This window comes from Morus notabilis, unplaced genomic scaffold, assembly GCF_000414095.1.
Source record: "Morus notabilis unplaced genomic scaffold, ASM41409v2 Scaffold548, whole genome shotgun sequence".
Taxonomy (NCBI): domain Eukaryota; kingdom Viridiplantae; phylum Streptophyta; class Magnoliopsida; order Rosales; family Moraceae; genus Morus; species Morus notabilis.
Genome location: NW_010361124.1, coordinates 34,285 through 47,524, shown reverse-complemented (window position 1 = coordinate 47,524; position 13,240 = coordinate 34,285). Strand labels below are relative to the sequence as shown.

The following is a 13,240-nucleotide window of genomic DNA, read 5'->3' as shown; positions in this document are numbered from 1 at the left end:
TGCACATGAGATATCAAAGTCTACCTAATGCATCAAGTGATCATGATTCATGGTGCTCAAAAGTAGAGAATCAAGAGTGAATTTCAATCAATGCGAGTCAAGCACACAGAAATCTCAATGAAATACATTTCAAAAGACCTAAGAAAGCATCAAGTGACTATACTCATCATTATTATCTAGTCATTTCATCTCAACAAAACTCACAATTTATTTAAACAACCTAAAAAGAAAAACAAGTAAAAACATGGCTAAAAGAACACAACTCAATGGAGACAAGTCATAACAACCAACTCACAAGTAATGCTCAAAATCCACTAAAATCAACCACAAAGTGTCTCACCCCCAAACTCAGGATCAAACAATCTTTAAAATTAATAACAAGGGAATAAGAACACGTCCCGCGGAGGCGAGACAATCTCGCCTCCTAGTATGGTTGGCGATGATGCACTGGGCATGATGGCATAAGCTCGGGTTGGGGTGGGGCTTTCCTCCATAAATTGTGTCTTTAGGCTCAATTATTGCTATGCCAAGCTAACTCGTCAAAGAGTGGCTTTCGCCCATAGTACGTGTCATACAACACAACGTATGGGTCTTGATTCTTTACACCCTCAAGCTTGGCGAGATTTGGCAGTTTTCGGCTCATTTGCTCAACTTGACTCGGCGCCGGCATATGCGCTTGGTTGGCGTGGAAGAACGGCGCTCGAGATGGTGAAGGAGTTACCGGCCACATTGGGTCTTTATAGATGTGATCTTTCTCAACCGGGGTGGCACGACAATGGGGATCTTGAGGGATTGAGACTCATTGACATCTTCTTGAAATTATTCACTAACCAATTCTTGAGTCTCATCCTCTCTCAAAGAGTCATCTTCAAATAACTCTCAATCTTCTTCTCATGTTTCTTTATTCATGGCATTAGTATATTCATCTGGATGCAGCTTCAACCTAAACAACTCCGCTAGATTTGTCTTCATTTCCTCGTGAAGTTGGTCGAGCGCCTCCATCCTCTCTAACTTCTCTATGCGGAGTCTTGTCTCCTCTGAAAATTGGGCGACAAGGTCTTCAAGTGAGGTAGAAGAGTCCACTTGGTGACGGGAGGTGTCAAGCCATGTCTCTGAAATGTTGGAGCTATCCTCAAAACAGTGGTGGTTTGTTGAATACCTCCCATACCGATAGTTAACATCGGCCATGTCTTCCAACCACCAATAAGCTTCATCCGCGGATAGTTGGTGAAAAGAGGTGGTACTATTTCCTCTTTCCACCCACATTCTTGTTGCGGCATCTAACTCGTCGAGGAATATTTGTAGTTGCACCTCCCTCGGGAAACCATGGTCGGAAAACTAAATGAGCTGCTCATTGTATCTCTCCCAAGCACTAAAAAATGGCTCGGAGTCTCATTGAGCAAATCTTAAGAGGACTTGTCGATCAACCATCTCCAAGTACCTCGTAACACAAAAGAAAACAAAAATAAAACAAAAGATTAAAAATGAGAAATAAAAGCCTAAATTAAAATCAAGTTATGTACTCACAGTATTAACAACAATTAAAAACGTCAATCCCCGGCAATGGCGCCAAAAACTTGATGCGCATTATTTTTGTATAATATAAATCTTCGCAAGCGTACGGTGTCAAGTTTTGAGTATAGGGTGAGTGAGTATCGTCTCCACAGGGACTGGGTTTAGAATTGCCGTTAAATATCGCGATTATTGTAACTTAACTTTATCTAGGCAACCTAATAAGATGATGATTAAGAACTAAAACAAAATAAGTATAAAAAAATAAAAATAAAGTATCTATACACAAATGGTCTAGGGACTTGATTTCGCTTTATTATTCAACCTCTCTCGAGTGCCTCACAAGGAACTATATTTAAATACCCAAAATAATATCCCTATTTGAAATGAATATTTAAACACAAATTAAGCTTCGCCTTTAGAATTAGAAAATAGGAATATTGATCGCCTCTCGGCCTCACAACGACCTAAATCCTAATTTGATTATCTAACCGTTGATCTCCTCTCGGTCTCACAACAACCTAGACTATGTTTCTCAAATCTAGATAAAGAACTCAATCTCTCTCAAGCATCAAATTCGCAATCTAAAAATCATCTAACTCATTGGCCAAATAAATTAAAAGCATTAAGCATAGAAAAACATAAATGAATTGAAAACGAAATTAAATTAACAATCAACAAAATATTCAAAACATAGTTCAAATAAAACTACATCAAGTCCTAGATTTAATGTCTAGCTCAACATGGAAAAATAGATGAAAGAAGATAAAACCCAATATCCATTGAAGAGCTTCCAAGGACCTCCAAGATGAAGGATTTCGGCCTCCTTTTGATGTTTTCTTCAGATTTCCGGGGCTCCCTTCTCAAATGGCAACTCTTTCCTTTTATACTACAACATTTCGGAGCTAAGGTTTCATACGCGCGCTGCAGCCTGCATGAAAACGCGCTGCAGCGCGCGTTTTTGGAAGAAGGAGCTCACTGTCGTGGGTTGAGGCGCGCTGCAGCACCCATTGGGGCTAATTCTAGGCCCTTTAGGCGCGCTACAGCGCCCATTGGGCGCCGCTGCAGCGCGCAGGTAGGCCTGTGGGCTTCTTTAGGCGATATACCGCCTATTTACAGGTGACATATCGAGTGTCGTTCTGTTATCTGCGCACCAGACTAAGGCAGGCGACATATCCTCTATAAGAGGCGACATATCGCGTCCCTCGCTGTTTTTTGCACACAAGTTTATTCGATTTCACCCATTACCCATTCCTATAGGTGGGCTGGAGCACACTTTCTTGCATTCCAAAGCCACCTCTTTTGTGCCTTAAAATCCTCTTTCGCCTCATCTTGTCATTGATTCACAAGTTGGGCAAATATTCTTCTTTTCTTCATGCAAAATCATCCAAGTTCGCATTTATTTATAATTCCTATAAAAAGCAAACAAAAGACATTAACTAACAAAAATGCTTGAAAACTTATAAATATTCAAGCTTAAAAGTACTTGATTTGTTGGTAAAAATACCCGTCATCAGGGTGCTCTCTGTATTTCCTCTGTGTGTCCAGCCCCAGAATAACTCTTTTTCTATTTCCTCTCTCTCCTTTTTTTCTCTTCCCCCTGGTGGCTGCCTTTTGTTTTTTAGAAAGCATTTCCTCTCTAGGGCAACAATAGGGCTGAGGTGTCACTTGATGATGTGCACAATGGACCACAATGACACCTACTCAGCCAGCTCACACGGATTCCTTTTTGTCTGCTTTCTCCAGCTAGTGTGCTGTCATCAGCCATATGCCAGCTATTCCCAGAATGCTGCCCACAATGCCGCAACATTTAGCCCAGAAATTTCCTGCAAAGTGCACATACAGCCTTAGTCAATTTTTCACCTCATTTTACTTTAAAATTACCAACTTTCACTTCAAGAGGAGCACCAGTACGAAATTAAGCCAAAGTAAGTGTAAACTCTACAAATCTAAATTAAAACACACCATAAACTTGAAAAATCACTCTTGGTCACGCAATTTTGAGCTATAAAACCATTGGATAACTCTAATTTCTTAGAGTTATCAGTGCTACACCTACTTTACTACGAATAACTTCATTCTTTATGCGATCCATTCTCGTATGGCCACTCATCCATCTTAACATACGCATTTCTACCACACTCATCTTAGATATATGTTGTCTCTTAATGACCCAACATTCACTACCATATAACAAAGCTGGGCGGATTATAGTCCTATAGAACTTTCCCTTCAACTTAATAGGCATCTTGCCACCACATAAAACTCCCCTAGCATTCTTCCACTTAACCCACCCTGCCTTAATCCTATGTTGAATATCCTCTTCTATATCTCCTTCGTACTGCAATATAGACACAAGATACCTAAACTTCCTAAAAGCCCCAATCTCCACACCATCTAAAGAAATTCCATCACTCTGATTACTTGAGTTACTAAACCTACAATGCATGTATTCAGTTTTCATCCTACTTAACTTAAATCCCTTCGTCTCGAGAGTCTGCCTCCACAGTTCTAACTGACGGTTAACTTCTTCCCTATGTTCATCAACTAAAACTATATCATCCGCAAAAGGCATACACCAAGGAACTCTATCTTGGATTTCTTTTGTCAGCTCATCCATCACGATGATGAAAAGATAATGACTAAAAGCAGATCCTTAATAAAGGTCCATCCGAATGGGGAACTCTGTCGTGTAGCTTCCAGCAGTTCTCACATTTGTAACCACCCTATCGTACATGTCCTTAATTACCTTAATATACTTCACATGCACTCCTATCTTTTCTAGCACCCACCATAAAACTTCCATCGGCACCCTATTGTATGCCTTTTCTAAATCTATAAAGACCATATGTAGGTCTGTCTTGGCTTCTCTGTAGGTCTGTCTTGGCTTCTCTGTACCTTTCCATCAACATCCTAAGAAGAAAAATGGCTTCCGTGGTTGATCTGCCTGGCATGAAGCCAAATTAGTTACCTGAGATGGTAGTTGTGGACCTTAATCTCCTTTCGATAACTCTCTCCCAAAGTTTCATAGTGTGGCTTATTAACTTTATGCCCCTATAATTTTACAATTCAACACATCTCCTTTATTCTTGAAGATGGGGACAAGAATACTTTTCCTCCATGCATCAGGCATATGCTTCTTCTTTAGTATCTCATTAAAAAGCTTAGTGAGCCACACAATTTTAGTATCTCCTAACGCCATCCAAACCTCTATTAGAATATCATCTGGCCCACATGCCTTCCCCTTTTTCATCTTCTGAAGTGCAGTTTTAACTTCCGAGACTCTGATTCCTCTTGTATACATCACATTAGGTTCTCCTTGTGACCTAAGATTGTCAAACTCTATTGCATAATCATCATTATAAGCTTCTCAAAGTAACTCATCCACTTTTCCATAATGTATTTATCTCTTGTCAGAACCTGATCCGTATCATCCTTAATACACCTCACTTGATTTAGGTCCTGACACTTCCTTTCTCTTATCTTAGCTAGTTTATATATATATCCTTCTCTAGTCCTAAGTTTCCTATATACCTCATCTAAGTAAGTAGAACGAGCCTTATCAACTGCTCGCTTAGCTTCTTTGTTTGCTTCTTTGTACTTATTAAAAGTTTCAACATCCTTATGCTTTGGTAAATCTCTATATAAATCCCTCTTGATCCTAATAGCCTTTTGAACTATTTCACTCCACCACCAGGTTTCATGTCGCAACGCAAATTCCAAAATAGATTTCCCTTCTTCGTTTCAGGCTCCAAAACCAAAACCACCATGGATCCTTTCGAAGTTTTCCCTATCCTTACCAACATGCCCATTGAAATCTCCTCCAATGAAAATGCTATCCTCATTGCCTACACCACACACTAAGTCATCCATGTCTTCCCAGACCTTGACTTTAGTTTCCGCATCCAATCCTATTTGTGGAGCGTAAGCACTAATTATATAGATGAACTTATTTCCTAGTACCAATTTGAGCATAATAATTCTATCCCTTATTCGCGTAATCCCAACTACGTCATCCTTCACAGTTTTGTCCACTAGAATACCAACTTCATTGCGATTCCTTTCCCAACCTGTATACCATAACTTGTGTCCTAAATTTTCAATCTCCTTTGCTTTCTCTCATGTCCACTTCGTTTCCTGTAAGCACAAAATGTTAACTCTTCTTCTTACCATAACATCTACTAACTCCATAGATTTACCAGTTAAAGAACCTACATTCCAACTACCTAAATGAATTTTCCTATCATGGGCTAGCTCTGCCCCTTACACACATCCATGAATGTGCAAGGACCCCCTCACATGTTTTTCACCATATCCGGGGCCTGACATGGCACATGGGCTCACCTTTCCCCCTGCATACGTCCATGAATGTGCGAAGACCCCCTTGCCTATTTAACATTATACCCGGGACCTGACATAGTGCGTCGCACGTAGGGAACGCCCCAACAGATTCTATGTGAGTGAAATCCATGAGAGTGACTTATTTTTACGTTGGTTATCAACCTACCGCAACCCTCATCCTTTACTCGGGCTTGGGACCGGCTATACAAATGCATAGACAGAGTTACTACTTAGGCTCGCAACTTGCAAAAAAAAAAAAAATTAAAAATGGGTGTAGTTTGTTTTAAGAGAATATATAGCCATCTAAGAGCAAGAGAGAGTGGATAGCCACACTTGCTGCAATAGTCGTTGGCATACTCGTAGCAAATAAAGTTATCGGCTGTTGCAAATGGTAATAGCTTTTTTTAATAAAAAAAAATACATGCGTTGGGATGATTTTATAGAAATCTATTATTCATACAATTTTAAATAATTAAGTGTCATTGTAATTTTTTATTTTCTTTATATTAATTGAATGATAATTATTTATTTTTTAGTGGTGTGGCATAAATAATATTTATTACCATCTTGAGAGGTATGTTTGGTTTTTTCCCTTTTTTACCAAAATTTGTGTAACTTCTGGGCTTAATTACTCCCTTCTTCGTAACAATAGTTTTCATTCAGATGGGATAAAATCCTATCATTCACAAAATTGTAGTCCCACTAAATTAGATCTCATCTACCCATTTAGATTCGACACTCATCGTTACAAATATAAACTATTAAGTTCCTCTCGCTCATTGCTCCCTCAAATCTAATCAACTTAGGATATTTTCTCTCAATCTAAATAAAAAAAATGAACAAAATCAACTCATTGAGAAATCTAATACGTGTCTTTTTGATGTTTATGCTATCATAAAATATTAGAAATGTGTTCTAATGTAAATTTATGCAATTTTTATAATTTTTTCAATATTTCCACTAATATCGAGATTTTTTTCTGAAATTTTTGTCAAATTGAAGTACCGATATTTCTATAGATATTAATATTTTCATCTTTGGATAGTACGTGGTTTGTCATTCTCAGCCTTTGTGGGTCAGATCGTGGTTGCTAAAAGTTAGAATATATGAGTTGAGACAATACCCATCATCAAGACCAACAATTTATCCGCCTTATTAGTGCAACACACAATTCAGACGACAATCTAAACTTATAATTTAATTGGTACATCTTACATATGTGGCAAGACCTATCTGATTGTAAAGTGTTTTTTTTTAAGTCATTCAAAGTAAAGTATTTCAAGCTTAACTATTATTAAGTTCAATATATTTTGGTTTAATAATGTTATAAATCACATTTAATATAGTTCTCTAATCTTGAATTGGATTGATCGAACCTCTCATTTAAGCTGGTTGGGCTCTGTTATCATGATGGAATTTGGATTTTAAGAACATAAATTATAGGATGTAGGCCAAATTTTTAAACCTACAAAGGTAATAGCAATTTTAAGTTTGATAGAAATAAATCACACTTTACAACTTAATTTGACAACATTGTCCTTTATTACATCTCTCTTTCTTCTTCTAAATCTATCTCTTTCTCTCATCTCTAATCATCTATCTCTCACTCTCTCTTCCCTCTTTCTTCTCCCAACTGGCTATCCCTCATCTTCCTTCTCTAGCGTTCATGATAGAACGCCTTCACCGTTGAGTTCGTAACCGTCATCATCGAGGTAGTGAGCATCATAATGGTAACGTTAATCGATGTTATTTGTTCTTTTATCCACTTGTCGACCCTCTCTTTCCGGTGGTTGTTTGGTTGGGGCTTTTACTCTCGTGAAGGTCTGAGAGTAATGGGACCAGAGGTGTATGTTTCTCTGTGCTTTTATTTAAAATTGAGAAAAAATTCTTAAAATGATCTACTTACCCTAATGGGCCATTAATAAAATATTTTTTTAGTTCATAATTTAGAAACTCTAATTCTACGACGTGAAAAGGATGCAAGTAGTATTCGTAACGATTATAGTATTTAGTTTGTGTTAATACTAATCAATTACTGTCCTAATTAAATATCATAAAATTAATAGTTAATAGTGTTGGAGCATCATCAATATAGCACCAATGTTAAATTTTAGTATTTAAATAAACATTTACTATTTAATGTAATTCTCTCTTTATACTTATTTGGTGCCAATGACATAACTCTAACTCAATTAAATTCCTTAAATTTCGTTGCTCTTAAGATGAACAATTTCAACTTATTCCTTCTTTCACCAAAATCCTAATGATACACTTGTTACCAACTTGAGTTAGATTCAACATTTTCAACAATGTTACAAACTTCAACCACCTTTGTTACTACATATCGCTTACTTAAAAGGCACACTTGTTGGCCTCATTTGTACATTGTCATTCACTAACAAATGTTCTCACTCTATAAATTGTTTTTTATTCGACCACATTTACAACTCTACTCTTCTGAAATTATATATATAGGGTCTGTTTAGTTCGTTGATTCGAGTTTTTAATTCGAGTTGAGATGTAACTTTATGTGATAGTGTTTTATTGTAGTAAAAAAGTTAGATGTGACTGTTTCTGAGAGCTTTTTACTGTAACAAAACTCAAATTCTAAACTCGAATCGGTAAAATGAACAGGGTCTATATTTCACACACTGACACAATCTTGATCCCTCACCATTTGTCAATAATTTTCCTGACACCCATTGCATCACTCCCCACCTCACTAACACCTGGACACCACATGCTTATCCTACAGTGACTAAGGCTACCTTTTACTCCTCTTCCATTAATTTCTGACCGTCTATTTTAATCCGACGTCTTCCATTTTTTCGTCAGACTGGTCAGGCAAAAAGTACCTGCCTGACCAAAGACTAAACCTAAATTTATAATAATAACATAAATAAAATAATGTTATTTTAATAATAAGATTTTTTTTATCTTCTCTATAAAAATAGACAGAGAAAGGTTATTTTTAATAAGGCCTCGTTCACTTCACCGATTTGAGTTTTCAGTTTTAAGTTTCTACAGTAAAAAGCTCTAAAAAAATGTCACGTCTAACTTTTTCTGCTACAATGAAAAGCTCTCAACAAATGTCACATCTCAACTCGAATTGAAAACTCGAATCTGCGAAGTGAACGAGGTCTAAATTTCTATAAATCGAGAGATATTTTAAACTATTTTAGAAAATCAAAAACACTTTGACACAAATTATATAATTGAGGAGACATTTATAAAAATGATTTAACAATTGATGGTTCCATAATCAATTTGAACATAAAAGTTTTTAAAAAGTTATTTTATAAATAAGACTTTCCTATTAGTTTTTTTTTAATATATAAAAATGACTTTAGAAAAGTTATCTTTAAAATAACTTTTTAAATATTTTTATTTGCAAACATCACATCTTAACTCGAATTAAAAACTCAAATCAACGAACTAAACGGACTCTTAGAAAAATTTCCACGTGTTCTAAAATCAGTAAAAGTGATTGCTGTCGTTTATCGCTCTTTATTTATTTAAGATCTAAAATTCAAATTTGAAAAATCCTTAGACTCCGTTCATTTTGCCGATTCGAGTTTAAAATTCGAGTTTTGTTACAGTAAAAAGTTTTAAAAAATAGTCACATCTAATTTTTTTACTACAGTAAAAAACTCTCACATAACATCACATCTTAACTCGAATTAAAAACTCAAATCAACGAACTAAACGGACTCTTAGAAAAATTTCCACGTGTTCTAAAATCAGTAACCATCAGTATAAAATAAATACGTTAAATAGAGGAATTTCACAAATTGGCTTCTTCTAGAAGGCTTATTAACTTTGCGCTCTCTGCAACCTCTCGTCTTCAACAATGGAGTTTTGGGGTAATATTTCTCTCTCTCTCTACGATCATTCCCCTTTGCAAGGATTTATGTTCTGTACTATGTGCTTGATCGCTTTTCCCTTAGATTCGGAACTATTTAGCCGTTTGGTTTCCGAGAAAACGAGGGCAAAACTACGGATTTTAGGACTTGGATTTTCTCCCCTACTTAGGGTTTTGAAATTCCTCTTTCCAGATTCTGCCGTAGGCTCTTTAGCGCTTAGATTTAACACTTCCCAGAACTGAATGCCAGTTGAAATGTTCACTCGAAGTTCGTACTTGCGTATATATTATTTGTATGTATATATAGTTTTGTGTACATACTTGTTTTCGCTTTGATTTCTCATTTGGCTTTTGATTCACTTGAAGGTTTGTATTTTTTACTCTAGTTTTGGTTTACAATCAAAATGTAAGAGAAAAAACCAAACAATTAAAAAAAAAAATCTTGATTCAGTGTGTGCTATTACTATTTATCCCGGAATAACACATAGCTTTTTTATGGATTTTGTTCTGAGAAGGGTGTTAAGCTAAAATTTCAGGCTTTTGTATTATAACTATTTAAGTGGTCTTCTAAATGTTTATTTACAGATAAGAATTAGTTAACTTATATAAACCCTTTTCCGTTTATGTTTTGCTTGTTGAATTGGGGGAGAAAATGAGAATGTTTTGTTAAATTAATACAGCTATAAGAACGAAATGGCCAATGGGATACTGCTAACATATTATTTTGAGAGTGATGTGAAATGGGTATTTGTTTCATGACAACGCAAGTGTAAAGCGAAGCAAAATATTTGCCATTTTTTGTTCTGTACATACCATTAGTTGGAATTACTAGTTTTTACAAGCGTGATTGGATGCCCAGGTGTTGAGGTGAAAAGTGGGGAGTCTTTTGTGGTGCAAGAAGAGTATGAGACGATCTTGCATCTCTCACTGGTAATAAGCGATTTGTGTTAGCTTCAGAGTGGGATTTCCTTGCTTCCCTTTTCAACCACGTAATTGATAATAATTGTGATATGGTATCCAAACCGTTTCATAATGCAGGCTTGTCTGGGTGAGGTCAAGAAAGACAAAGGGAGTGAACCTGTGCACCTGTTTGCAAAAGTTGATGATAAGAAGTTTGTTATTGGAATACTTTCTTCTGAAAAGTTCCCTCAGATTTCTTTTGATCTTGTGTTTGAAAAGGACTTTGAGCTATCCCATAACTGGAAAAATGGGAGTGTCTACTTCACTGGATACAGATCTTCTATTTCAAATGGATATCCTTTTGTTAACTCCTTTGAATTTGTTAATGTATGCCATGTTTTCTTTGAAATTTTTGTGTCTTATGCTGTTTAAATTGTCTGTGCTTGTTTTTTCCTTGACTGCATTTTTCTTGTCTTCCATCACATCTGGTGAGTAATTGTAGTTTTTTTATTTACTCTACAGTCTCTACTTGTAATCTGCTCTGAGCATTAATATGTTTTCCAGATGAATACTCAGATTCTGAAGACGAGATTGCACCTGTTCCCATTGAGCTTGGTAAAGATGATTCTCATTATTATTTGCTTCCCTGTGTGTTACCTTGTTGAGTTCTTTGTCTTGATATGGTTTTTAATGTGTTTATGTAGGTCAATCTAGCTTACAGGCTAAACCAGAGGAAAAGAATGTGGACGTAAATAAAGATGTCAAATCTGATCAAAAGGTTAGTACTGGCAATAATGAAAAAGAATCATCGTCATTAGACGAGGCATCTGATGAGAGCAGGTATTCTCATCTTTTGTAAGGAATTTTATATAATGTCTTTGTTAGCTCGCAAAATTCATATATCTACATGTATTTGTATAGGATGTATGGAATGCCTTTTCAGTAAAATTAACTTATTTTATCCTGATGGAGACATGCAGTTATTAGTGCTAGTCGTATATCATCATTAAATGCCCTTGCAGGAATGATTTTGGGATATTGTTGTCTTGCTTTTCTTGTTGTTTAGGCCCAGGTCAAGAGTGAGGAAGAAAGCAGTGATGATGATGATGAAAGTGAAGATGAGGATGACAGTGAAGATGAAGAAACTGATGGAAGTGAAGAGGAGGAAGAAAACAAGGTTAAAGGCCGCTCATATCATGCATCCTTTTTTTCCCCTTTTTTTTTAAAAAAAAAAAAAAAGAGTTTTACTATGCTGCTTCTGGAATTTGTTGATAAATGAATTCTCGTTACTTTTATTTTATTTTAAAGGTTGATATAAGCAAGAAAAGACCTGCCGAAGCTTCTAAGAAAACTTCAGGTGGAGATAAGAAGGCAAAATTTCAAACTCCCGAAAAGGCTGTTGCAAAGACAAGTGAGTTTCTTGCAATCTACTTTCGTGCTCTTATTCTTAGGAGTAACTTTTTTAAATCAACCCTTATATTTCGAGGCCGTTTGGTCCACGGGCTCGAGTGTTTTGAACCAACATTTGACAAAACTTTTTGAGGCTTGGTTCAAACAAGTGATTTGATGTTTTAAGCCAAAAAAAACCTAATAATTTTGAGTTTAACACCACCCCCACCTCTTTTCGATATGTCGAACCAAAAGTTGAAACCACATATTTCGAACTTTCAATTTCAAACATCAAACGTTCAAACCATCACGTTTCGAACCTATTTACCAAACGGTAGTTTTTATTTATGATTAAACCAAGTATTCTGCAAAATCCGGTCTGAAATTATGTTTCAGATATACCAATAGCGTGTCATTGTTTAAGTTGCTCAAGAGTAATCAATTGTTGATATAGGTGGCAATAAAGTTGGTGGCCATACTGCAACTCCTCACCCTGCAAAACAGGCTGGGAAAACAGCAGCTAAGAATGAGCAGCAGCCAAAACAGCAGGCTCCAAAAGCAGGTGGAGCGTTCCAGTGCAAGTCGTGCAACAGGTACGCAGCCTCGTCTTTTTACTTTTTGTTCTCTTTTCTCTAGTTCTTGTGGTTGTGTTTTGATTTCTTGTTGCTATTCTTGTAGGTCGTTTGGCTCAGATATTGCGTTGCAGTCTCATACGAAGGCCAAACACGCTACCGCAAAGTGAAGGGCCTAGTAGTTGCCTTGTCTTAATGGCTTTTTTGGTGAATAGCACCAAGTAGTAGATATAAAAGGAAGAAACTAGCTTTACTATTTCAACTATTTCATCACAAACTGGGTTTAGACGGGTTTGTTGTGTTGATACTTGAGACGTCAAATATTTGTCTTGAAGTCCACCAGACCATTTTGTCTATAATATCAACTGATGCTTTTGGAACTTGATCTAGTTCTTTTAGATATCAGCAACTGATTAATGTTTTCTTGTTAAAGTCCATAAAGTCTTATCCTTGGTAGATATGCTTTGTAGCAGTAAAACAATTAACAACTCCAATTGATGAAAGAATTCTCTAGAAAACAATATAGAAAAGAAAGATCCCCAACACTAGAGGAAAATCTATGGCATGAATATGATGAGAATATGAGCATTGCTTTTCTTTCTCTATGAACAGTAGGTGTGTAGTTTACCTGGCTTTCAGTATTATAATTTTGTGACTTGTCTAA

At 36.2% G+C, this 13,240-nt stretch overlaps 1 protein-coding gene across 1 annotated transcript; it reads left to right on the top strand.

Annotated features, from left to right (window-relative positions):
• The first annotated feature begins 9,651 nt into the window (after positions 1 to 9,651).
• On the top strand, positions 9,652 to 13,011 carry LOC21387093 (histone deacetylase HDT1). The gene is made up of 9 exons (XM_024165882.1): positions 9,652 to 9,716; positions 10,575 to 10,645; positions 10,754 to 10,970; positions 11,177 to 11,230; positions 11,320 to 11,393; positions 11,682 to 11,792; positions 11,924 to 12,026; positions 12,459 to 12,597; positions 12,683 to 13,011. Exons 1-9 carry the CDS (start codon positions 9,704 to 9,706, stop codon positions 12,744 to 12,746), a joined length of 846 nt encoding a protein of 281 aa, XP_024021650.1. The 5' UTR covers positions 9,652 to 9,703; the 3' UTR covers positions 12,747 to 13,011.
• The last annotated feature ends 229 nt before the right edge of the window (positions 13,012 to 13,240 follow it).

Coding starts and splice junctions, on each gene's coding strand:
- LOC21387093 (XM_024165882.1), top strand. Junction 11,793..11,923: donor AAGAGGAGGAAGAAAACAAG/GTTAAAGGCCGC, acceptor TTTATTTTAAAG/GTTGATATAAGCAAGAAAAG. Junction 12,027..12,458: donor AAAGGCTGTTGCAAAGACAA/GTGAGTTTCTTG, acceptor TTGTTGATATAG/GTGGCAATAAAGTTGGTGGC.